At 54.8% G+C, this 25,469-nt stretch overlaps 1 protein-coding gene across 4 annotated transcripts in view; it reads left to right on the forward strand.

Annotated features, from left to right (window-relative positions):
* The first annotated feature begins 150 nt into the window (after positions 1–150).
* The window catches only part of HIP1 (huntingtin interacting protein 1), a 52,849-nt gene continuing 27,530 nt past the window's right edge, over positions 151–25,469 (forward strand). The window contains exon 1 of one of the 4 annotated variants that reach the window (XM_075112708.1): positions 151–352. In XM_075112708.1, coding sequence (XP_074968809.1) covers positions 236–352 — 117 coding nt within the window. In that variant the 5' untranslated portion in view covers positions 151–235. Of the gene's footprint in view, positions 353–25,117; positions 25,302–25,469 lie in introns of those variants that run through there. The other 3 variants (XM_075112711.1, XM_075112712.1, XM_075112713.1) reach the window with 3 other exon arrangements.

The following is a 25,469-nucleotide window of genomic DNA, read 5'->3' on the forward strand; positions in this document are numbered from 1 at the left end:
TTCGCGGGGCTCCTCCCGAGTGGCAGCGGGGGGCGGCAAATTAGAGCGAAGGGGCGGGGCGGCGGGTGGAGACACCGGGGTGGAGACGGGGACGGAGGGGCGTGCCCACGCGTGAGTGGCGGGTGTGCGGACCAATGGCGCCGAGCCCGGCCAGCGGCGGCGCCGAGCGGAGCGGCGGGGAGCGGAGGGCGCGGCGCGGCGCGGCCGGGGCGGCGGCGGCAGACGCGGCGGGGCCATGGACCGAGTGAGCAGCTCTATGAAGCAGGTGTCCAACCCGCTGCCGAAGGTGCTGAGCCGGCGGGCGGGCGGTGGCGGCCTGGAGGCGGAGCGGGAGAGCTTCGAGCGTGCCCAGGTACGGGGCGGGGCCGCGGGGCGGGGCCGTAGGGCGGGTGATGCCGACAGGGGAGGGGGTGCGGCCCGAGAGGGCGGGGCCGGCCCGGGGAGGGCGGGGCCGCCAGGTAGCTGGCGTTGGTTCGATCGGATGGGGCTGGCCCGCGTGGGCGGGGCTATTACACGTGGGCAGGGCTTACTCGAGTGGGCGGGGTCAGACAGGTGAGCCGCGGGTGAGCGGGGCAGCCCGGGTGGGCGGGGCTAGCTCGAGTTGGCCAGTAGGTTGGTTTTGGCACAACTGGGCGGAGCTTGACTGGGTGTGCGGGAGCTGACTGGGAGGGCGGGGCTGGCCTGAGTGGGCGGGGCCGGCCCAGGTGAGTGGGGTTGGCTCTAGTGGGCGGAGCTGCTGCAGGTAGGTGGAGATTGCTTGAGTGGGCGGGGCTGGCCCGCGTGGGCAGAGCCAGCCAGCCCCACCTAGGGGGGCAGAGGGTTGCCATGGTTGGCAGGGGATGAGGATGGGGCTGGGGCTGGGGTCCCCTTGGCTCCCCCCAGGGCCAGCCAGGCCACTGGGCTGTGGCTGAGCCCTGCCCTGCTGGGCAGCAAGGGAGCAGTGGGGGGCAGGGGCACCTGGGCCCAGTCCTGGCTGCTCCACCTGGGCCCCTCCCGCCAGCCGCTGCCTGAGCTGGGGCTGCTGGCGGGGGCTGGGGATCACCCCCGGCCTTGGCTGTGGGGCCAGGGGCAAACCCGGCTCCGGCAAGGGGGTGCTTACTGCCCGGCTTGGGTTGCTGGTGGGGTCCGGCCTGCCAGCGCAGCTGGAGCCAGGCATCGTGCCCGGGCCAGCGCCCTCTCCGCCCCGGGCTCCATCTTGTGTCCCCTCTGCAGAGGCTCCCTCAGGACGCAACAGCCTCTGTCTCCCGGGCGGCCGCAGGGGAGACGGCGCGGCTGCGTGGTGAGCTGGGTCACTCACCCCAGTGGGTGTTACCCCCCAGAGACCTCCTGAGCCGCTCAGGGACGCCTGGCACGGGCAGGGCACGCAACAGGGACAGCCCCTGCGGGCGGCTCCTGGGAAGAGGCACCGATGTGTTGAAAAGCGGCCGTGTGCTTTTCAAGCAGCACCCAGAGTGTCTGGATGGGGCCTTTCTGCCCTTCACCTGTGTTTTAAGTGACAGCCTGATGTCCTGTGCAGAAGGTGGTGGCAGAGCTGGGGGGCAGCAGGTGTGCTTTGGGGTAAAAAGCTGGCTATTTGGGGAAAGGGCAGCTTGGAAGCAGCTGGGGCGGTGCCTGGACAAGCCACAGGGAGGGCGAAGAGGGGTGGATGGCAGCAGGAGGAGCTGGGGACAGCTCGCCCCTGCCTTGCATCCAGGGATGGAAAGTAAAGGCAAAGCGGTGCCATCCTGACCTGCTGTGGGAGAGGAGGGGAAACTGAGGCAGGAGGAGGGGCAGAGGTGGTGGCCAGCGGGATCAGCCACTCTGGGAGTGATGCGGGCAGGGAGCAGGACCTGGATGAGACCAGAGAGGGAACGGCACGTGGTGAGGGCTCAGTAATGAAAATACAACGATCAGCTCTGAGAGGATTTTTTTGCAGAAAGAGAAACCTCAGGATTTAAGGTTGCATGTGAGATTATGCACAGGGAGTCTTCTTACCTTCCTTGCTCAAGTTACCTCAAAAATCAATTATTTATAGCACCAGAGGTGGAACTGGGACTAGCCTGTGTGTGCAATTGCCTGCCTGGTCCTGTGTGTCAGCAAATGACCCCGTGGGATCCCCAAAGCTCCCACGTGCTCCCCAAGAGCCGCTGCTCTCCCGGGACAGGCAGACGCAGAGGGGGCGGTGGCCTCGGCTGGAGGAGCGGCACACGCAGCACCCAGCACCGCGAGCCCTAGCATCGCCTGCCGCGTCCGTGGTAGCTGAATTCAATCTTCCTTGGGTGATTTGCTGGCAAATGACACAGCATGTGTTTTTAGAAGCTCAGTCCCTGCCTGGCTTTTCGTTCTGTGTGTTCAGCTCTGTGCAATTTCCTTTCTTACTCCTTTCCCTCCTCCCTTTTTTTTTTTCACATAATTCTCTCTTTCTCTCCAGTTTAGGGAACTTGCCAGGCACCTCTCAGATCTTCCACGCATTGGTCATCCATGGTTTTTGTTGAACTTCTTCTTTCTGAGTTTTTTAACAGAAACTTTGTGGTTTGAGGGTTTTTGGGTTTGGTTTTTTTTTTTGAAAGTGACTTTTCTTAAGAAAAGTTTAATATGTTAAATGGCCTTTTAACATGAAGATTTCACCAGTGTTTCTGCATGCACAGGCTTGTTCCCTCCTTGCCTCCAGACCTGCCTGTCTTATGACAGCAGCACACTCACCAGAAAGACTGTTTTTGGCTAAAAGAGCCTGAACAGGCAAAAAGCGTGTCAAAATGGGCCTTTGGTGAGCCTGAATAACACCTGCTTGGGTTTGGCACCACCCGATTGATGTGGTTTGAGACTGTGCTTGGAAAAACCTTCTGAAGCTCTGGTGGTCATGGCACGCTGTGGTGGTGGTGGGACATTGTGATGATGGGAAGGTCGGGTGGTGGGACACTCCATTGGTGGTGGGACATTCTGGTAGTGGGACACTCGCACGATGGTGGGAAATGCTGGTGGTGTGATGCTTTTGTGGTGGTCATCACATCGCACAACAGCTCTGCCCTGACAACGTCTGTCTGTTGGCTCGGGGACAAATGGGAATAAATTTCTCAGTGGCTTCTTTTCTTCTCCCATGGTCGGTCAACTGTCTCGGCTTACCTGGTGATGCAAATGTGAGAAACTGGAGGACATGCCAAAACATGGTGTCCCTGCTGTTGTGCTGCTGCGTGTCCTCGCTGCCCGCTGGGCGAGAGCTGCTCAGTGAGAACCACGGAGATTGGGCTGTCTGGTTTGGGCGCATGGCCAAGGGCTTCCCTTTTCTTTTGCCATCAGTGCTGGTATTTTCATGGGAAGTTGAGCAACGGGGACACCAAATCCTGCACTTCTGCTGCCTGCAGATGCACAGCCATACAGGGTGCATCACTGCCATGGAGGGGATGAGTGTTGCAGTGACTGTCTCCCTTTTGCTGGTGTTTCACTTGCTGTGATTCATCACTGCGGATTGCCTCATCCTTGGTAGAACAAATCTTTGGACAGAGCAAAGGTCACCAAGGGAGGAGGAAAACCATCAATTCTGCCACACATTGAGATAAATGTTTGTATTTCACATAATATCTGAGTCTGACGTTTGCATGTCCTGCATGTTCTCCTGTTGTATTGAGGAGCATGTCCTGGTGTCAGAGCTCTGCAGGGAAGGTCTAAAGACCTCCTCATTTAGGTTGGTGCACTGGGATCTTCCCTCCTCGGGTCTCCCTTCCCTTCTCCTGAACGCATTTGTCCATAGCAGACATACTTGTGCCATGATGGTACTGAAGACCGAATTTCATTCTGTGCTGACTTGCTTGGCTGGTTTGGCAAAGGTCCAATGTTCAGAGGTTGGATGAACCAAGGTCTTGAGGGTGAAAATGGAGTCAGAAGGACACAGGACTTCTGTGGGGCACAGAGGATGCAGACCAGGGTGAAATGCCAGGCTGTGCTGCTTCTTCACTTGTGTTTTGGACTGACGTGGGGAATTTTCCTTCATTCAGAGAATCACAGAATGGTGGGGGTTGGAAAGGACCTCCAGAGATCTTGTCCAACCCCCCTGCTTGAGCAGGCACACCCAGAGCAGGGGGCACAGGAACGTGTCCAGGCAGGTTTTGAATATTTCTAGAGAAGGAGACTCCACAGCCTCTCTGGGCAGCCTGTGCCACTGCTCTGGCACCCGCACACTAAGTTTTTTCTCACGTTTAGCTGGAACTTCCCATGTTCCAACTTGTGCCCGTGGCCCCTTGGCCTGTCATTGGGCACCACTGAAAAGAGCCTATTCCCATCATCCTGACACCCGCCCTTCAGATATTTATAGGTGTTGATGAGATCCCCCCTCAGTCTTCTCTTCTCCAGGCTGAACAAACCCAGGTCTCTCAGCCTTTCCTCATAAGTGAGATGCTCCAGCCCCTGATCCCCTTGGCAGCTCTCCGCTGGGCTTGCTCCAGCAGTTCCCTGTCCTTCTTAAACTGGGGGGCCCAGAACTGGACACAGCACTCCAAACGTGGCCTCACTGGGGCAGAGCAGAGGGGGAGGAGAACCTCCCTCGCCCTGCTGGCCACACTCCTTTCCATGCACCCCAGGACACCGCTGGCCCCCTTGGCCCCAAGGGCCCGGTGCTGGCTCAGGGTCACCTCGCTGCCCCCCAGCACCCCCAGGGCCTTCCCAGCAGAGCCGCTCTCCAGCAGGTCCCCCCCAGCCTGTGCTGGTGCGGGGGGTTGTTCCTCCCCAGGGGCAGGACCTGGCACTTGCTCATGTTGGATTCCCTGAGGTTCCCCTGGGCCCAGCTCTCCAGCCTGGCCAGGGCTCGCTGGATGGCAGCGCAGCCTCTGGTGTATCAGCCGCTCCTCCCAGCTTGGTGTCAACAGCAAACGTGCTGAGGTTACGCTCTATCCCATCATCCAGGTCATTGATGAATACGTTGGGCAGGACTGGACCCAGCACAGACCCCTGGGGGACACCACTAGTGACAGGCCTCCAGCCGGGCTCTGCCCCACTGATCGCGCCCCTGAGTTCTGTTGCTGAGCCAGTTCTGTGTCCTCTCATCCAGCCCACACTTCCTTAGCTTGCCTGTGAGGGTGCTATGGGAGACAGTGTCAAAAGCCTTGCTGAAATCGAGACAGACAACATCCACTGTGGGGATTCATTCCCAGCGGGGACATGGCCAGCGAGGGCAGGCGCCACTTGGCATCAGTGCAGGCAGAATTGCAGGCTCACAGAGATGGTGCATGGCATCCCCAGGCACCAGCTGGCCCCTGGAAAGCTGATGGTGTGGGACAGTCTCGTTCCTGACCTGGTGTGATTCTGCTCAGCTGTTCCTGCACCAGCCCCTTCCCTCTTTCAGGAAACCAACCACTGGAGAGGAGCAAATGTGCTCAGAAAGCAGACGAGGGAAGTGTCTTTGGAGTCCCAGCAGGATGTGCACTGAGCACCAGGTTTTGTTCCTGCCCCTGTTGCTTCTGAGTGGCAGGAAAGCAGCATATTGTGATTGCATGTCATCTCCTGGCCTGCAAAGACGACAACATCATTCTCCTGTATTTCCCCAGTCCTGAGCGTTGCTCCAATGCCCCGGCTGTGCTTCATTGTGAGCCATCATGCCCCGAACCACTGCAGGCTGCCCAGTCTGGAGGCTGTGCTGGGTCCCACTGATGAGGACAGCCATGCAGCACTTGTAGAGACAGGGCCTGGGGATGTGGTGGGGGAGAGAAGTTTTGTGCTTGTCCCCCAGAGCTCGCATCTGCTGGGGCTTTGTGCCACGAGACGCGCTGGTGCCTTGTACCAAGGTTACGTGCCCGTCAGGGTCCCTGTGCACTTGTGCACTGGGGACAATCCCAAGGATGATCTGTCCTCATAGTGATGAGTGTTATGTGAAGACACTTCTTGTTTAAAATTCCTCCAGAAAATCTAAAAATTTGCACTTTATCTTCTTTGACTGCAGGGTTTTTTTCTGAGAAAATCACAAATAGCAAAGAGAAACATGGACCGCTTGGGTTGCCCATGGCTACCACCTTTGCATGTTTGCATGCTGGGTCCTTAGGGCTGTGTTTTTGCTGCTGGACTAGCAATAAAAGCAATTTATGACTCAGAAATTACCTCAGAAAGACATATTTGCAGCAGAAGGCGATTGCTGTTCTGTCTGCATTGCTGCTTCTATCATAAGAAGTCCCCGACGTGGTGCAGAGGGGTGTCAAACCCTGCATCTCGGGGCTTCCCAGTGGGGAGATGCAGCTTGCTGAATGCAGTTGATGTCACATCTCCTCAGAAAGGTTTTTAAGGTCCCGAGCATCTGTGAGCCATCTCACCATTTTGGAGGGGCTGGAAAGCTGTTTTCTTTTCTGCTCTGCTGCTGGAAGAGCCCTCTCAAAAACCAGGCATGTAGAGACCGTGCAGAAGGAGAAAATGTATAAGGCACAAAATGATGTCAAATGAAATGGGATTTTTTTTCCCTCCCCTAGTGTGGTTAGTAAATCATTTTGATGTGGGAACCAAAATTTTTCACACCCAAATGCAGGTTGAAGGCAGCTTTGTGCCCATCCTGGTCCCTGCAATGGGCTGTGCCACCTTTGGGCACTGTTGCAGCCTGACCACTGCTATTAATGCAAATAATCCCTTTTCCATCATTTACATAATTGGGACTATGGCACCCTATCTCCCATCCACAGCAGCCTTGTTGGTTTCAGATGAGACCCAGCTCGGTACGACTCACTGTTGTGGAGGAAATACCATTTTACTACTGAAAAAAACAATTTTTGTGGTTCGGATGCTGCAGCCGCTGGCAGCTTTGCCAAGAACTTCAGTTCTTACACAGGAAATGAGGCTCCTTTCAAAGCACCAGAGAGGGGCTATATATATAGCCTCTCTGAAAAGATATTTAAAGAAACATATTGACACTAGCAAGAATAGGAAAAAATAGCTCCTGGCTGCGGGGAGCGAGGGCTGAAGGCAACTGAGCCTATCCTGGGGGAGTAGGTGATACAAGGGATTAATTCATGGCTCTTTCATCTCCAGGAAAATGAGATCTTGTGCTTTGTGCTGTGTGAACCCCTATGCTTTTGGTCTCCTGTCTTTTAATCGGAATTAGAGGTGCTTGGGATTGAATACAGCTTCAGCAGCGAAGAAATGAGTCATCTTGTCTCTTTTCAGCGAGTCCCTCTTAGGAGCTTGTTTCCATCCTTGGGGAAAGAAAATAGTTTGTCTCTTACCAGATTAGGGGCTGCTTTTTTCTTTAGTGCAATCTGGGATGGAGGGGTTTGGGGTTTTTTAAATAAGTGCAGGAATAACTTACTTTTTTAATCTGATGATGGACTCCAGAAGCAGCTGAGCCTTAGGAGGATAAATAGGTTTGGCGCTGAAAGTGAGGGACGTCTGCCACCAAGTCCAGGGGGCTGCTTTAGACAGGGACGTGATGATTTTGGACCACCAAGAGACATGGGGGGACTTTTCTGCAAATCATGCTGGAGGCTGAGCGGGAAGGCAGGGTTGCCAAGGGTTGGGGGACATTGCTGCCCTAGGAGCTGTTTGCCCTTGCTCAGCACGTGCTGCCCTGATGGCTACAGGAGGCTCTTTAAAATCCCATCTTTAAAATACAGATCAGCGTGAATGATGTGAGCCAGGGTGGTTGTAATTCAGTGGCTCTGCAGTTAGGAGAGGGCTCCCCGCCAAGCGCTTTCTGCATTAATGAGCACAGGGGGTCTTGCCCTCTGAACTTCAGCCTGTTTCACTCCATCCTCCTGCAGAGCTGGGGAGAAGCAACCAGCCAGGTGGATTATTTTTACCAAATTCCCTATCAGAGGACTCTGGACTGAGTGTGGTGTCCTCCCCCGGCACTGGCAGTGACCCCTGAGCTCAGGGAGAATGGTGAGGAAGGGCAGGTGGGAAGCAGGTGCCTGTCATGTGGAGGGGATGGCTCATCCCCGCTTTGCTCTGCCAGGGGAAAAAACCTCTGGAGGGATCAAAGTGAAGGGGCTGAAGCTGCAGGAGGGACAATTTTGGTTGAAGGATGGGGAGAAGGTGCCCATTGCAGCTCCCAGCGCATCATCCCATGGGTGTGACACGGGACCAGGCTGAGCGTTGCCTGTTCCAGCGCAGTCTGTCACGCAGGCACTGAGGCATGAGCCCCAACACCCAAATGCTGTGCCCGTGCTCATCCCATCGCCCACCTTCGGCTGTGTAACTCATTCCCTTTTCTGGCTGGTGGGCTAAAATGACTGCCCTGACCTTTGCACAGATCCTGAGCTCAACAGATGCCCGGGTCCTCAGACACATGTATTTCTGAGCTGGAAGACTTGACTTATTGGTAGCTCAGAACAAGCAAGAACAGGGGCAGTGTTCTTAGAGCCGGAATTTGCCACATTTTTGCAGGCTTGTTCTTGCACAAACCTAACGCTGTAATGTTAAAAAAGTTCTTTTTTATTAAAAAAGGTACTTTTAAATAAGAATATTGGTAATTCTGTTTAAAAAGCATACTCAGCACACAGCAAGCAGTGATGGTGAGGACTGCCCCAGGGACACCCTGCTGCAGGCAGGAGAGGAGGCTTTGCGGGCAGCCCTGTGGCTCGGCCCTGTGGGCTGAGTGCTGGCATGGGGTGCAGAGAATCGACTTAAAACCCCTCCATCCTAAAGGGATTCGGTCCCTCTCCGCTTTCCCCTGGGGCTGACTCATGCCGTGGCAGTGGGGACGCAAGGCCAGTGTCCCAAGGGGGGTCACACAGCAGCACAAGGGCTGGAGGAAGGGCTGGATCCTGGCCCTAATCTCTGCCACCAGCTTGCCTGATTTATTTTGTACAGCCACAAAATAAGAAAACTTCCTGGGGACAGACTGTTCCCCGGGTGACAGCAGCACAGCCAGTATTTTAGCCCGGATGTGTGAGTCCCAGCCCACGGCTGGACTAATTATACATTGTGTGCTGTTCCGGGCTGATCACGGTGGAAGGTAAATGATCCCTGGTCTACATACAAAAGGTGAGGTTACTTGCTCAAAGGCCTATGCAGACATTTAATATTTTATCATGGGCTCACAGAGTGGTTTGGGTTGGCAGGGACCTTCTAAGGTGATCGAGCCCAACCCCCCTGCCATGGGCAGGGACATCCTCCACTAGCTCATGTTGCTCAAAGCCCCGTCCAACCTGACCTTGAACACTGCCAGGGATGGGGCATCCACAGCTTCTCTGGGCAGCCTGTGCCAGTGTCTCACCACCCTCATGGTACAACATTTCTTCCCTGTGTCCAGCCTAACCCCACCCCCGTTCAGATTAAAACTGTGCCTTAGCACATGGAGCCTCCTTTTTTAACCGCAGAATTTCGTTCCCTTCTGTAGTGGGATGTTTTGGCAGCTTGACAAGTTTCACGCCGATGGAGAGCATGTGGTGTAGCTTGTCTGTGGTCGTGGTTGGTGGTGCACCACAAGGACGGGCTTAGCCTTGCAGCTGCTGTAGGGTATGACCCTGGCCATGGCTTCCAACACCATCTTCAGTCCAGCACAGAGATGCTCCCAGGTGATGCCAGTCCACACCACAGGCGCTGAGGTGGGTATGTCCATCAGCTGTCCCTTGGAGCCTGTGCCCTCTGCAGGGCTTGGCGCATTCTTGCTGCCTTTAGCTGGCCGTGCTGGTTTGGTGCTGAGACAAGCGGACACCTTTGCATTATCTGTTCCCACCAATGCAAAAAGCATCAGCGTGGTGGCTGCAAAAGCTGTGTAACTGAGAAATCAGGTAGCTCCAGAGCTCATTCAGCTTTATGCAGCTCATAGTGAGGTTACCAGGCTTTTTTTATGGCTTTGTCGTGAAACTCAGGTTGTGAGGTTGAGGAGTTGCCCAGATCTGCCATCCTTTGAGTCTTGAGGTGGAAAAGATTGATTGTTTCTTGGCTGTTGAGCAAACTAACAAAACTCTGCTAAGCATGCTTGCAGATCAGACTGCTGACGCTGTGGTTACTTTATTCCAGGACTTTCATAATTTTACATGCTATTTTTACCTAGTCTGACTGGTAGCCAGCTTGATGCAATTGCAATAAATCCCAATTTAACAGCATCAGCCTGTGTCCTTCCTGGGTGGGTTTGTGGTGCTGCTGCCCCAAATGCTCCTAGAGGCATCTAGGTTTCTGTTCCATGGGGGTCTCCTGTGGTCTGGTGTTCACCACCCGGTTTTCCACCACGTTTGCTGCTTTGCTGAGTGACCCGGTTACTGTGTGGGATGGTGCAGTCCCTCAGCCAGCATCACAGTGCTGCCGGAGCTGGGCTGGCAGCGGAGGCACTGCCACCGAGGAGGGCACGTTAAAATATTTACAATGCAGAAAAGAGGCAAGTTGCAGCAAACAAACAGACCCTTTGGGAGAAGAGGCTTCTCTCGCCAGGGCTGGGCTGGAGACTTGCTATTTATTGTTACCGTTTGTCTTTTTTATTCCATGCGAGCAGTTCAGCGCTCTCTAGAGAGTGCATGGCATCGCTTTTTATTTGATTTAGCAGATGCTGTCTGGAAAATAGTGTTTTCCAGTCATTGTGTTCACATGAAGTGAACAAGAATATGTAAGTGCAAATGGGGTTGCAAGGTGCTTGTGCCAGGACATAAGGGACACCCAGGAGTTGTCCTTCCTCCCTGAGAGCCCAGAAAAAGGGTGATGGCATGAATGCTGAGACCTCAGCGATAGACCTCACTGACCTAGTGATGAGGCCCAAGGGAATGGCAGGGAGATGTGCCAGGGGAGGGTTAGGCTGGGCATTAGGAGAAGGCTCTTCCCCCAGAGGGTGGTGGAGCCCTGGAACAGGCTCCCCAGGGAGGCATCGCGGCACAAAGCCTGACGCTATTCAGGAAGCACTTGGTCAAGGCCCTCAGAGACATGATGTGAATTTGGGGCTGTCCTGTGCAGGGACAGGAGTTGGACTTGATGACCTTGTGGGTCCTTCCAACTCAGGACATTCTGTGATTCTATGATCTGCGTGCGGGAAGGCTCTGGGTATGGTTGCAAAAGGCAATTTGTATCTTCTGTACAAGCAAGATGTGGCCCTCAGGTCCCCAACCTGCTGCTGGTGAAGGTCACTGTTCATCCAGGTGTGGACTAAATGCAATCTCTGCAATCCACTGAATCAAGCACTGATCGGCACTTCTGCATCTCAGTGGCAGCAGGTCACACTGGTGCTGGCCCTCACCCTTGCTGGTCTGTGGGCATCGTGGTTGTCCATTTCCTCCTGAGCCACCAAGTTACACAGCCTCCTGAGTTACTGTGTGCACCAGGTGTGCTGTCTTCAGGTGTTCCTTGTGGGCCACCCAGTCCGGCTCTACAGCCCTCAGAACTGCTCACAACGAAAGTCCCATGCCACCGGTTAGTGGTGTGGGAAGGTTTTCCATGGTCTTAAGGCAATGCTGAAGTGGAGGCAGTGGAAGACTTTTTGACTTCTGTGTTGAAGAAGTCAATGTAGACTAGGAATGGCTGCACCAGAAGAGACGACTTCTGCATTGAATAAGTTTATGAAGTCATTTAAGAAGTGATCTCTTCTGGTGGAGCCGTTCCCAGTCCGTGACCTGGTGGAAGCCTTGTGTTTTCCCAGACAGAAAGACTTTGTGCACTTCACAAATGGGAATGAAACGTTCCAGCAGAGTCAGCAAGGTTTGACTGCTTCTGTGGAGGTAAATACGTGTCTGGAGAGGGCAAAGGTAGGTATTTCTGAGTTTGCTGAATTTTATGGTCTCATTCTGTTAGCTGGAACTTGCCATGGTCTTTACCATCCTGCTAGGACGTGTGGAGCAGGTGTCAGGCAAAGCTTTTAACCCCTTTAGCAGCCCGCCTGGGGAGCAGGGAGCTGTATTTTGGTGCAGCTTGTTCCTCCCCGTGGTCCCAGGAAAGGCTTTGTGCCCCAGCTCTGCTCGCTGTGGTACCTGCTGTGGGTGTCCAGGGATGTACCTGGGCCTCCCCACAAAGCACAGAGCATCTCCTCACTCCAGTGACCCGGGTTTATGCTGGGGTAACGGGTGGTGGGGATCACATGCAGCACGGCATGAAGCTGGACCTTCGCTGCTACTCCTTGCACAGGAGGGGTGAGAGGCGGTGGGATGACTCGGGACATGACACAACCAACGTTTCGGTGGGTGGGATCCAGCCTGGAGTTTCTGCCGTGTCCCACAGCCCTCCCTTCTGTGGGCACCTCAATAGGTGATGTTGGCTGACGAATTGGGTTGAGCAAGACCATCTCCTGGCTTTGCTCCTCTCCTAGTGAGATGCTCTATGCCTCGATGGGAGGACACACTCCCCTCTTGTTTGCCTTCCTGGCTATTGCAGTCCTGCTCCAGCTCTTTTTATAGCTCAGAAAGAAGTGCCTTGAGTTTCTGAGTTGTCTGGGAGGCCAAACACACAGGGAGGAGTCTCAGCTAGAAATAGGGCTGCTCTCTGCTTATGCATTCCAGTTTTATTATTTTTTCAGCTGAGATGTCCAAGTTTGAAGAGTCCCACTGCCACAACTGCCGAGCTGGGAACCATGTCTTGCATTTTTTCCACTCGGACTGGGTCTTCTTTTTCCTTTGCCTTATTCCCAGTGCCCTCACACCAGCCATTAAGCCTCCATGAGATGGCTTTCCCAGGGAATGAGGTCTCTCACCCCTGTCCGTATTTTCCATAATCCCCAGATTTTGTGCTTCGGCGTGGCTGGTTTGGCAGAAGAGCTCGCTGTGTGCCGGCGGTGTTGGACAAAGCTGCAGAATTTAATAATGTCTGGGGGGTGGGTATGCCATCAGGTATTTGCTAAAGCTGCTGGGTGGTGAACAAAGAGTTCAGACAAAACGTTCAGTGATTTCTGCCCACTGGGAGGGAAGCGAAGCTTCATCTGCTGCATGGCTGTGAATAAATGGGAGCAAAAAGGAGAGGATAATTTGTTAAAGAAAACCTGTGGTTTTCAGCTCCTTAAAATTAGATGAGATTTTGGCTGCAGTGCAAAGCCGGGGCAGGGGCACGCGGGTAGAGGTGCCCTGCTGCCGCCTGGGGCCTGCCACAGTCTCCCTGTACATCCCAGCAGGTCTGATCCTCCCTCCCACAGAAGAGGGGCATAATTAACTATATCACTTCTAGACTTCTCCATTAATCCTGTAATACTTGGATACCATTTTTGGGCATGCCATGGCTGCAGTCTCCCCCTCCGAGTGTTTTTATCACATGGGAACCATTTGGGGTCCCTGCTGCCAGTTGTCTGCTGGCCTCTGCGGTCCCTTGTGTGTGCAGCCATTGTCCCGGCAGCAGGGCTGCATCAGCCGGACAGGCTGACGTGACACCAATGCCTGCTGGGAATGGGACTTACCTGGGAAAAATTAATCTGAGGTCAACTATGAATCAATTCTTTCTTTCTAATCAGACATTTTGTGGAAATGGCAATTAGCCAGGCTGTGTCCATTATATTGTTTATCATTTTAACCCTTTTTCCTCCCTTTCTGCCACGTTCACTGGCTCCAGGAGCAATTACTCTCTAGTTGTCCATCTTCTCTTCCCATCAGCAGGAAAAAGGGATCATGCACATTGTGGAAATGCTAAGAACTGCTGATTCCTATCAGAGGGGATGAAGTCTGACAGCTCCTTTCTTCTGATAATAAGCAAATTCTGGGTATCTGATCCCAGCACCTCCAAAGCACTATTCCTTTCCAGCCTGTGAAGAGAATCAGCACATTTACTGCTCGGTGAAATAACCAGCGTCCTGTGAACAGTATGTATTGCCATGGCAAGAGCTTATTCTTATCCTAGGTATTTCCATCTTTTCCAGCCCTACAGGGTAAGAAGGACCGGTGCTCAGCTCCTTCCGTGTGGCTGCCCCACATAATGACCCACATACTGCACCGCAGCAGTGATGCCCGGGTGGTCCCGGCAGCCTGGGTGCTCCCGTACGGGAACATCTGCTTCTCACCTGCATTTTTTCCTGGTCCTGGTGTTTAGCTGCAACATGCTTTTCTCCCAGGTAGCAGCATGTTGCAAATTCTCACCAGTTCTCACCATGCAGATTTCTGTTTTCTCCATGCCTTGCTGGTGAGCACTTTGGTACAGCACCAGGAACTGGCCATGGCAGCAGGGCGGTGTTCAGGGCACTTTGGGTTGTTTCTGATAATATCAGTCAGTAGATTTCTAGCATAATCTTCTGTATTTATCCAAAAATGTAAAACAAAGTTCTGATTCCCTGAATGCCATAGGAACACAGAGGTTTTTCTCTGCAGAAGCACTGGGTGCAGCTCCTGTGGTCCTCAGGCTGGTGCCTCGCTCAGCCACCCATCTGCCTTTGCCCAGATGACTCTGATCCATGTGGCTTTTCTGTCCAAGAGGCTAGCTGTCACCTGCCAGCTTTCACCTTGTCCCTGCGTCACACAGGCCAGCCCTGTCACCTTCCAGCAGAGCATAACCCTTGCAGGAGGATGCCCTGGGGTCGGTGAGGACAGTCCGCCGTGCTGGGCTGGCCTGGCAGTGTCTGACAATGGCAGAATTGCTGAAAACTAATGAAATTGGGTGTGTTTTGTAGGGTGTTTGATTTTAAGTACTTGGAAATCTTCAGGACTTTGCTGCACCAGCCAGACCCCTTATTAACATCTCTGGGAGAGTGGGATTGAGTTGCTGCATGTGGCACATTTGCTGACCTGAGCACTGTATAACAAGGCGGGGGTGACTGATGGTTTGGGAAGAGGTTCCTGCTAGTACTTCAGTTCCAGCTCAGCTATTGATACGTAGCCAGGAGCACACATTTGGTCTCTTGGAGCCGATACCTCATAGTTTTGGTGTCCTGTGTGCCCCTCTGCCAGCGATGCACAGCCAGCGTAGGGCAGGCAGGACGTGTTGGCAGTGATAGCATCACATGTGCTCCAGATGCTGTGATTTGCTTTCAAGAGCAGAGATTCCCCTCTCAGATTATACCCTCTGATTTCCTGAAACAACATGGAGATGCTGGGGCTGCCCTTCCCTCTGCCCTGTTTAACTCTGGCAGGGGCATCCTTGGGGTGCAGAGCCCTTCAGCTGCCCTGCTTCCCTGTCCTGCACAGGGCTTGGGGCTGTGCTGCTGCCTGTAGCTGCGGTGTGCGGGCAGGGCAGCGGTGTGCGGGCAGGGCAGGGCAGCGGTGTGCGGGCAGGGCAGGGCAGCAGTGGTTGGGCAGGGCTGTGCCCAGGGCTCTCCTGCCCCCATAGCCACAGTGACAAACCCTGCATCCCCCCTAACTCCATCCTTCTGTGGAGGATGCCTCATCCCGTCCGCAGGGCCAGAGGAGCAGGGAGTGTGGGGTGGGCGCAGGCCCCCGACACCCTGAGCCCAGCCTGTGTCCCTGTGGGATCACACGTGGATGACCCGTGGGGCACCAGTGGCTCCCAGCGCAGGGGCATTGCCCCCTGCTGCCACAGAGACTCCTGACAGACCCGCCTCTGGCTCTCTGTGCCCAGTCCACATGCCTCTCCTCTGCTTTTCCCATCCTGCCCGGAGGCACAAGCCTGTTTTGCACACCCAGAGCTGGGTTTTACACTCGGTTCCTCTCCAGCCGCAGCACTGGGTCTGGCAGGAGCGGGAGAGCGCAACCCTTTCTTCTTGGGCTGGGTAAGCCAAAGGGCGAGCTGGCACACGCTCCAGCCAGTAGTGTTTGTTTTTGAACAAGGAAAATTAGTAAAAACTAATATTTACATCTCGGCAAGGGATTTCACAGCCTTTTGCATGGAATCGTGCCTACCATTCCCCCCTTGGTAAGCATCAGACAGGCAGCAATAACAAATGAAACACAGTTTCCTTTATACACTGGGTTTTTTTCCACCTCGGGCTCCACCCTGCGTACCAGCAGAGATCCCTGCTCCGGCTCCGTGTGCTCCCCAGGCGCTTTCCACACCCAGCAAGCAGGCAGCGTGCCAGATCCTCCCAGCCCAGCAAAGTCATGGAGCTCCTTGTGGGGAGCATCACCTGCAGCAATGGTGCATCCACTGGCACAGGAGAGGTGTCAAACACAGGACGTGTGGCCCACTGGTACTTTTAAGAGCGTGAGGAAAGCCTGAGCTCGCATACCAGAACAGCACTGGTTTATTTTCCAGTTACACATCCATCAGAGAACATCCCTTGTTCTTCGTCTGTCCCATCCTGCTCCTCTGCACAGGGAGCAGACACCCCATCGCTGGGTGCTGAGCTCCGGTTACAGCCAGCAGCACATGGTGGCCAGGGAGGGCTGCTGGGGGGTCGGGGCTTGGGGACTGCGCTGGTGGCTTAATCTGTACGCTCACGTCTAAAGTCCTGGGAGCTCTGCCCTGTTCCAGTGCTGACATCCTCTGTTGCCTTTAGGCTTAGGTCCTATTTATTTATTAAATATCTGTAGGCTTACGTCCTACATATTCAGTAATACAGTATTTATTTATTATAAAGGTCAAAGCTTCCCAATTGCAGAGATTTGGACGTCGAGGGTGAGCTCTGTCCTTGCTGGGCAAGAGGGGAGCCGGTTCAGCCACAGGCTGTCATCCCGGCACTGGTCTCCCGCTGCGTGCAGGGGCGATGCTGAGCGGTGAATTAAAAATGTAATTTTTATCTGTCATTTGGACATCAGTTCGTGTGCTCTGCCGTTTTCTACCCGAACTGAAATGGGCACCTTGATCCCACCCAGTTTGGCAGGAGGGAGGTGAGCCCACTGCCCCTTTGCAAGGCCACAGGCTGCAAACCCGCAGCTCTTTGGAGCCCACGGCACGCCAGCACTTCTGGGAAGATGTGGGGAAGTAGACAAAGGTCTCCTTGGTGGGTTGGGGGGTGAGGGAGCTGGGAAGTGACCTGCAACACAAAAGAAAGTGGAAAAACCTCCAGGAGCACGAGGAGGAGGAGGCGGCATTGCTGCAAGGCAGCGTTGCCTGCTTTGCTCGGACCTCTCCCTACAACTGCACAGCACTTAAAAATGAATATACTCAGAGCTGGAAACTTTACCAGGGCTGTAAATGTGTTGCCTGTTTGCTATAAATACTTCAGCCCCAGTCACTTAGCTAGAGGCAGGCTCAGCATCTGCATCCCTCTGCATCCCTCCAGCCCTGCTTTGCAGACTGCAGGCAGGGTCTGGCAGCATCTGGCCCTGTAGGGTGGGGTCTGGCCGCAGGGAAAACATTTGCTGTGGCATTTCCCACCCTATTGTATCAGGTGGTTTCACTTCGGGGGAGTTTGTTCCTCATTTATTACACGGATGTGCCAAAGCTGTTAACATTTAGGGCTTCTTGTAGGGGCTGAGGTGTGCGTGCACATTGCAAATCTGCCGGGAGCATTGTCTCAGCCATTTCTCCCCCATCTTTTGGGTCTGCGTGGAAATAAAGCTCAGGAGAAGGTATGGGAAGGTCATGGGTAGTGGGTGTGCAAGTCTTGGCTGGGCATTGAGCAGAAGCATTGCACATGTGGCATTGCCACCAGGTCTGCGGGTCTCAATTCAAGGGACAAACTAAAGCAGAAAATTAAAATTATTCCTCCGATGGGGTAATTTGAAGATCACCTAAGGCAGAGGTTTGGCGACTTCTGAAGGGATGGGGCTCCAGTGCTTTGGGAGAAGGAGGAAGGCACCCCAGGCCAGATGCTGAAGGTATTTTGGCATGGCTTTGTCTCCAGCCCCACGGGCACCAGCCGTGCTCTGCGTGAAGCCTCCAGCTCCCCATACATGAAGCCTCCAGGGCAGAACTTAGGGGCTTCACAAGGAAATTGGTGGGAGCCATGTTTTATTGACCATCTTCTGAATCATTGACAGCACTGATCCAGATATGGAAGGGCTGCAAAGTGGAGAATCGCGGACAAAGTTGGGGGCCACTGATGGGGGTAAATGGCCCCATTGATGGGGACAGATGCTGCGGCCATTGGACCCCATAGATGCCTGGGGCTTGCAAGGAGTTGGGTGACAGAGGAGCTCTGGGTGCTGGCAGCCCAGGGAGCAATGAGGTCAAAGTGGTGAGCACAGCACTGACGGTTCAGTAGTGCGGTTGTGATCTTTGCTGTTTCCTCTTCTGGGCATTTTGCTTATCTCAGTGGTGTCGGCGTTAGGCTTACAAGAAGGAAGCGACTAATTACAGTCATGCATTGCACGTGTGTAAAGAGAGACCGAGCCTCAACTGGAGTTGAGAAGGGTTTCTAGATAACCTGCACGTACAGATGAGGCATCAGGGATGCAGAAGTGATCTGCAAGTGATGAGCAAGTAGTTGTGTACATGTTAGCTGAGGTTAAGCATGCAGATTTACATCCCACTGCCATGATTCACTTAGGTGGCTACTGAAGGCTGTCCTCTTGGACTGAGGGCTTCATGCGGTGCCTTCCCCAACTGTCATAGGATCATGGACTCACAGAGTGGTTTGGGTTGGAAGGGACCTTAAAGATCATCTAGTTTCAGCTCCCCTGCTGTGGGCAGGGACATCCTCCACTAGATCATGTTGCCCAAAGCCCCATCCAACCTGACCTTGAACACTGCCAGGGATGGGGCATCCACAGCTTCTCTGGGCAGCCTGTGCCAGTGTCTCACCACCCTCATGGTACAACATTTCTTCCCTGTGTCCAGCCTCACCCCACCCCTGGTCAGACCCCTTGTCCTGTCACTGCAGGCCATGGTCAAAGGTCTCTCTCCCTCTTTCCTATAAAGTACTTTCCCCTTAAAGTACTGAGCGGTGGCAGTAAGGGCTCCCCAGAGCCGTCTCTTCTCCAGGCTGCACACCCCCAACTCTCTCAGCCTTTCTCCATCGCAGGGGTGTGCCAGCCCTCGGAGCATTTTGGTGGCCTCCTCCGGACTTGCTCTACCAGGTCCGTGTGTGTCTTGTGCTGGGGACGTCCGAGCTGGACGCAGAGCTCCGGGGGTGTCTGAGGAGAGCAGAGCAGAGGGGCAGCATCCCTTCCCTCGACCTGCTGGCCATGCTGCTGGTGGTGCAGCCCAGGAGATGCTTGGCTTTCTGGGCTGCAAGGGCACACTGCTGGCTCATGTCCCATTTGTCACACATCAGTATCCCCCAGTCCTTCTCCACAGGGCTGCTTTCCATCCCTCCATCCCTCCATCCCTCCATCCCTCCATTCATCCATCCATCCCCCAGTCTGTGCTGGTGCTGGGGAGCACCCTGACCCAGGTACAGGGCCTTGCACTTGCACTTGCCCTGGTTGAACTTCATGAAGTTCACATAGACCTACTCCTCCAGCCTGTCCAGGTCCCTCTGGATGCCACCCCTTCCCTCCAGCCTATCAGCCGCACCACTCAGCCTGGTGTCATCCTTTCCACAGCTTCTTAGCCTTCCATGCCAGGTGGGGGACAGGAGTTTGTTCTTCTCCAGGTTTGGATGGGAGAATCTGCCTGGCTCCTTGCAACATCAGCAGGAGGGTGAAGCAGCAAGCAGGGAGGATGCTGCTTATCCTGTGTCTCTCTTTTCCTCTTGCATTTTTAATCCTGTTGGCTTTGCAGAGCTGCTCATTTTGCTCCTGCTAACCTTGGACCAGCCCCATCCACAGGCACCGTCTGGGTGATGTTACATGAGGCTCGTGCAGTTGCTGTAACACCAATGGCTATAGATTGAACAAGGAGCTAAAAATAACAAACAATCAATAATGGCAGCATGAAAAACAGCCTTTTTTTTTTTTTTTTTTAATAAAATCTGTATATTGACAACACAACAAAGCAGCTTCCTGTAAAGGCAGGAGGGATAATGGAGCCGGGCTCCCTGCCCGTGCCCCGGCCTGGGATGGCAGTGGCGCCAGCTTCACCCGTGCCCATCAGTCCCGTGGGGATTGCATGGTTCTGCATCCCGGGAGTTCTTCATTTATCTTCTGCTTGGGGCAACATGGAAGGGCAGCTCTCCCCAGCTCCCCATGCTGGTCCAGCTTGCGGTGAGGAGCTGGGGGAGCTCGGTGCCCACTGAAATAACCCGCTTGCCAGCAGCCCCAGGCTGCCCGCTCCTGCCCGTGCTGCCTGCTCCGTGCCGGCACAAGCCTTCGGTGCAGCTGCCAGCCCTGGACCTGTGCCTGCTTCAGACTGATCTGCTTTTTCCTCTCGCTTTCACAAGCCCAGGAAACTGCGGCATTACAAGGATTTGGAAATGGCCTTGAGCTTTTTAAGCACTGCTCTGGAGTGGATATTTTTCCTAAATCAAGATTTGAAAAAGGTATTTGGGCATTAGTCAGCCAGGGGGATTTCCAGAAGTATTGGAGCACCCAAACACCCTTTAAATCTGCCTTCTGTGCGAGTGCAAATTTGGTACCAAAAAGCAGCTGGTTTACCAAGACTGTGACAATTTTAGGGATATTTTTTTACATCACCAGTGTTAATGAGTGTAAGAGTTTTCTGAAGGTTGTTTGTTGCTGGATCCCTTCTGAAAATCATGGTGGTATGGGATCAGCCCAGAAGGGTTTGGCCGTGGGGAGGGTGCCTGGGACAGGCCTCGGCTCTGTTGCAGAAGGGCCTGGAGCAAAGCAGGGGATCAGTCAGGAAGGTTGTTCTGTGCTACGATGCTCTAACCTCCCAGCTCAGTGGAAAAAAAAAGCCATTGCCACAGACAGCAATGGCAAGGGGAGTTTTTCCTCTAAATCACACTATTCAAATACACCCCGGTGCCCAGCATTCGTCCCCTTCTCCTAAAAACCAAAACTCCTTACACAGCTAGTGATGCTCACCCAGCTCCATGGACCAGCAACTAGACCCAGCCTTATGAGAGCTTGAAGGCACATTCCCCAAGCAAGTGCTCCAGATCTGGAGAGGTGCTAAAAAGAGCTAAAACCTGTGAAATACAAAATAAATAGTTTTCTAAGTGCTCAGTGGTTTTCCCAGTGAACCTGCTATTCTGCTTTATACCTAGAGCTCTGAAAACCCCAGGATCCTTGAGATCCTGTACCAAAATGGTGCTCCAGCAGCATCTTGCATGGGTAACCCATGGGGCAGGACTAGTTTATCATGAGCTAAGAGAGCTGCTCTGGGGAGGTGAGTTTAAAGTTCTCCTACACTGGAGCTGCTGGAAAAAAAAAATGGCATTCTCTAAGGAAAATAAATTTAAGAGACTGAGTCCGAGGGGTGGTTTGAGAGCGCGGCTCCCGTTGGTGCCTTCCCTCGGGGAAGACTTGGGAAATACAGAGAGATCAAGAGGGAGCAACAGATACTGTTAGTCATCAAGGAGGGAGGCGGCTGCAGGGGAAGAGGTTTTAAAAGGCTTCAGAGTATTTTTAGATCTGGTAAAATGAACAGTAGAGGGGGAAAAAAAGAGGCAGAGGACCTTTGAGAGAGACATAAATGCTTCATGGAGCAGAGCGGCTCAGGCTTTCTGGTCCATCCAGCCTCAAGCATCAGCTCAGGCAGAGATTCACTGAAATAGAAGTAGAGGGATGTAAAACCAATAGAAGAAAATGCCTTCTAGATCATAACCTGATGAACCTTGTCAACCTTTCTGTAATGACAAAAGGCCATATTAGCCGAGATGTTTTAGCCCTAATTCCCTTCATTCTAGTGGGAGTTGGTTGCTGACATAGAGTTTGAAAGCTGCTTGCGGAGCCTCCGGTGGACTCGGGAAAGATGCTGAATGTCTCTCCTCCTTCATCCATTATGGTCTGGACCGCACGTACCGTCCCAGCAGCTCGCAGGAGAATAACAGAGCTGCAGGAGGATGAAGGGTGTTTCCAGGGTGGTGTAAAGGGTCTTGGAGCAAAGCACCAGATGCAATTAAATACAGCCAGTGGGGAGAGGAGAGGTCTGCCCACCTCTCCAGCTCAGCTGGGAGGATGATGAAGGTACTTGGGGAACAGGGTGAAGTGAGAGGCTGCCTCCCCCCTGGTTCTCCAGGGAAGCAGCCCTTGCTTTGCCTTCTCTATTCCCTGCTGGGGATGGTCCCTTCCTACCCCCTGAGCCAGAGGGGCTGGTGGGGGCAGCCCCTTTGATGCCCTGCAGTTTTCCAGCAGCACCTTCAGCACATCCCCAGCATCCCTCTCACTGCCTTCATTTGCGAGGTAATTCCCTCCATCCCAACTGGATGCACATCTACTCTGGAGAGGCTTGCTAGGGCTGGTCCTCCACAAGCTCATCCCAAATTTCTGGGAGGAGATGCAGTCCTGGAGAGGGTTGCTGGAGCCTGGGATGAAGCATGTGGGTTTGCACACCCAGCTGGGATGCTCTGTGTGTCCTACCCTGCTCCTGCCACAGTGGCATGAAGATTTCAAGCAAGTTCACTTACTGCGCAGCCTTTGGTGGATTCATATGAGTGACTTAAGTATAATACATATATATTTGTATGTACAGCAGTTGAAGGAAACTGGAAGCAGAGCTGATGCTCCTGCAGCTGCAAAGAGCAGCAGGTCAGCTCCTTGGCGTTTTTATGGGAGCCCCAGGAGCACCATGCAGGGCAGGAGTGGCTCTCGTGTGCCAGCACCAGCATTTCTCCACAGCGATGTGGTGAACCACAGCAGGGAACTCCCCTGGGCTCGGTAAAGAAAGAAGGAAATTCCTTTCACCCCGATGCACCCCTGTAGTGGTGGGATTTGTCCCCGTGGGTCACACCAGCCCCTCCTGAGCCCCAGTGTGGTTTCACATGCTGCCGTCCCTGCTTGGCGCTTTCAGCTTGGGGAGCACAGCTTTCCTTGCCACTGGGGAATTTGGGTTTCCCTTTGCTCCAGGCACCCTCCTGAAATTGCCTTTAAATTAATTTTCAGGTTTTCTTCTCGAGCTGCTTTGTCTCTTATTTTTGCTGTCTAGCTGGAGACACACACACACACACACCCCTTGCTGTGAAGCCAGGTTGACTTGGAGATGTCTCCCTTTTCCCCAAGTGCTTCCTGGTGGCCTCCAAAATCTGGGCTTTGCCGGCTGGAGTGGCTCAGCCATGAGGAACCACGCAGCAGCCGGACACTTGCATGTCCCATCTCTGCAGCATCCGTGGGAGACCATTGATAACAGCAATAACCATCTTCTCTCTGAACTGGCTTTAGCACCAGCTGAGATGTTTGGTTCAGGGGTGAGCTTGCGTGAAAGCTTGATTTTGAAAATAAGGTTGATGATGAGCTGACTTAATTTGTGGGATTAAGGAGGGATGTTGGGAGCACAAAGCCTGTACATGAGAGGTGGGCAGCTGGGCATGGCTGCACACGGTTTCAATGGTATTACAGGGAGAAAATATGGCTAAAGGATGGATCCTGCATATTATTTTACAAGCTATATATTTCCCATGCAGGTGGTATCATAGGAAAAGTCACATTCATCCTATGTGTGTGGTGGGGAGGATTGGGTTTTGTTCCAGAGGATGCTCTTTGGTTTTGGCTGTGCCTTGCAGGGTGTGCACTTTCATACCTGCCTTAAGGTCTCTTCATGCAAATGAGGCATTAGAACCTGATGGCCAAGCGCTGATTGCAGGGCCAGGCCTCTGGAGACAGTGCCCTGGAAAGCGTGGACCGCATCTGCAGGACATCCCAGGACAGTAAGGCAGCAGCATTTGTGGCATTGTTTTCAGTGCAATGCTAAACCCAGCTAAGATGAGTTTTCTAGGATCCCATTAAGCCGGGGGAGCACCAGGCTGGGGGCTGGGCTGCACAGCAAGAACCCAAGCTCTTGCTTTCCATGCCGAGCACGCGGCTGGGCTGGGAATGCCTCACTGAGGGGCTTAGCTGTGGGGAGGGCACAAACCCTGTTGCCGCTTCCCAGCCGTGGTGCTCAGTTCTGGGTTTGTCCCCTCTGCTTTTGGGGCCTGGGTGCCCAGTCCCGGGGATGCCGGAGTTGGTGCCTCCTGTGGCCCCTCCCGTGGCCAGCACAGCAGAGACCGTTCTTGCCACGCACACGTGCTGTCATGCCTGGCGTGACAGGGCAGATATCCACAATAGGGGCAGGTACCCATGATGGGGCAGGTACTCGTGTCAGGGCAGGCGTCGGGATGGGGGCAGGTATCCGCACCCAGAGTGCTGCCTCATGCTCACCCCCAGGCTCTGCTCCCAGAGGAACTTGGCTGCTTGAAACCATCTGGTCCAGGAAACACATTTGGTCCAGCAAAAAGCCAACAAGCCGTGTACCTGCAGTGCTGCCGAGTGGTGTGTGCGTCCGTCCGTCCATCTGTCCCAGGAATCGCAGCAGAGGCTTTCACAGCCACCTGAGGAAAACATAACCTGGGTCTTGGTCTTAAAAGCCGCCACCCCCCGAGCTGGGATTAATTGGGTGGCGTGGGTGGGTGCAGAGCTGGGTGCTGGCAGGGGGCGGGGATGGCAGCGCTCTGTCCCCGCAGGGATGTGGGATCCCGTTAGCTTATTAAGAGTGGCCAAGTCACCATCCCAGAGTAAGTGGCTGAGCTGCGACTAGACTATAGTAATCCTGGGGGATTAGTGTGTTCAGCCAGGGCCAGCACAGCAGGAACACTTTTTGTTTCTTAGGGCTGTGAAGCTTCTCCTCTGCCTTCAGCCGAGGGGCACCTGTGATGCTTTTCCTCCTCCCTGCCTTGGAGTTGCTTTTAGGGGATTCAGAGAACGGTGGAATTGTTTGGGTTTCTTTTGTGCCTCCCGTCAGAAGATGCTGAAGTGTTTGTTGAGCGCTGGTAGGAGCTGGGAAAAAGCCTGGGTGTTTGCCCGTCCCACAGCAGGGTGGCAGTCCCTGCTCGGAGTGCGTGCAACGCAGGCGGTCAGCATGCCGTGCCTGCCCGAGAACAGCGGACTGAGGTCGGGGGATCCGCTTTCCATGCCAGTTTAATTGCTTTTGTTGTTGGAACCGAGATTGCGACGGCCGAGTGGGCTCCTGTACAAGGGAAACCCCGTGCAGGTCACCGGCCAGAGCCTCGGTGGTAGCTTCCCCCGCCCCCAGACACAGAGACGGGGCAGAGGGGTGCTGGTGGGGCAGGGGATGGGGCAGAGGAGGGAGCTGGGGGCCCGGCGGCGGGGCAGGGGCCGGCGGTGGGGCGGGAGGCCCGGCGGTGGGGCGGGGACTCAGGCAGGCCGCACGGGGGGGTGCGGAGCCCACCGGGCATCCCCTCTACCACCCCTCGCCGCTGCCCGAGGCCACCCGGCGGGCTGCGGGCGGGCGCCGCGGCGGGGCGCTCCCGGGTGGGCGGGGAGGGGCTCACCCGGGCGGTGGCCGGCCTCCTCGCCCCCCCCCCACGCGTGGCCCCCTCTACGCACGCCCCCGCCGCGCTGCTTTGTTATTCCGGCGTCGGGCCGCGGTCGCCCCCCCCCTCCCCCTCCCCCTCCCCAGCTCGGCTGTGCCGCCCCTCGCGGGAGCGCGCCGGGCGCGGGTGCGCGCCCCCCACCCCCCCCCCGCGCCGCCGCCGCCGCCGCCGCCCGGCAGAACCTTCCAGCGCCGCCGCCCCGGGGCCGCCGCCATGGGCGCCGCCGCGCCGCGCTGAGCCCAGCCCGCACCCCCTCCCACGCGGGGCCCGGGGCCTCCCCGCCGCCCCCGCCATGGAGCTGGGCAAGGTGGTAAGTGCGGGGACCCCCCTCGGGACCCCCCCCAGCGCCACGGTGGGGACAGAGCGCGGCATCCAGGGCTGTTCCTGGCATCAGGGTTTGCACGCAGCGAAACTCCTTCCCGGGGAAGTTTCGGGTGTTTGCGAGCCCCCAGATGTCGGTGTCTCCTGGTGTAAAATC

This window comes from Phalacrocorax aristotelis, chromosome 18 (assembly GCF_949628215.1).
Source record: "Phalacrocorax aristotelis chromosome 18, bGulAri2.1, whole genome shotgun sequence".
NCBI classification, from domain to species: Eukaryota; Metazoa; Chordata; class Aves; order Suliformes; family Phalacrocoracidae; genus Phalacrocorax; species Phalacrocorax aristotelis.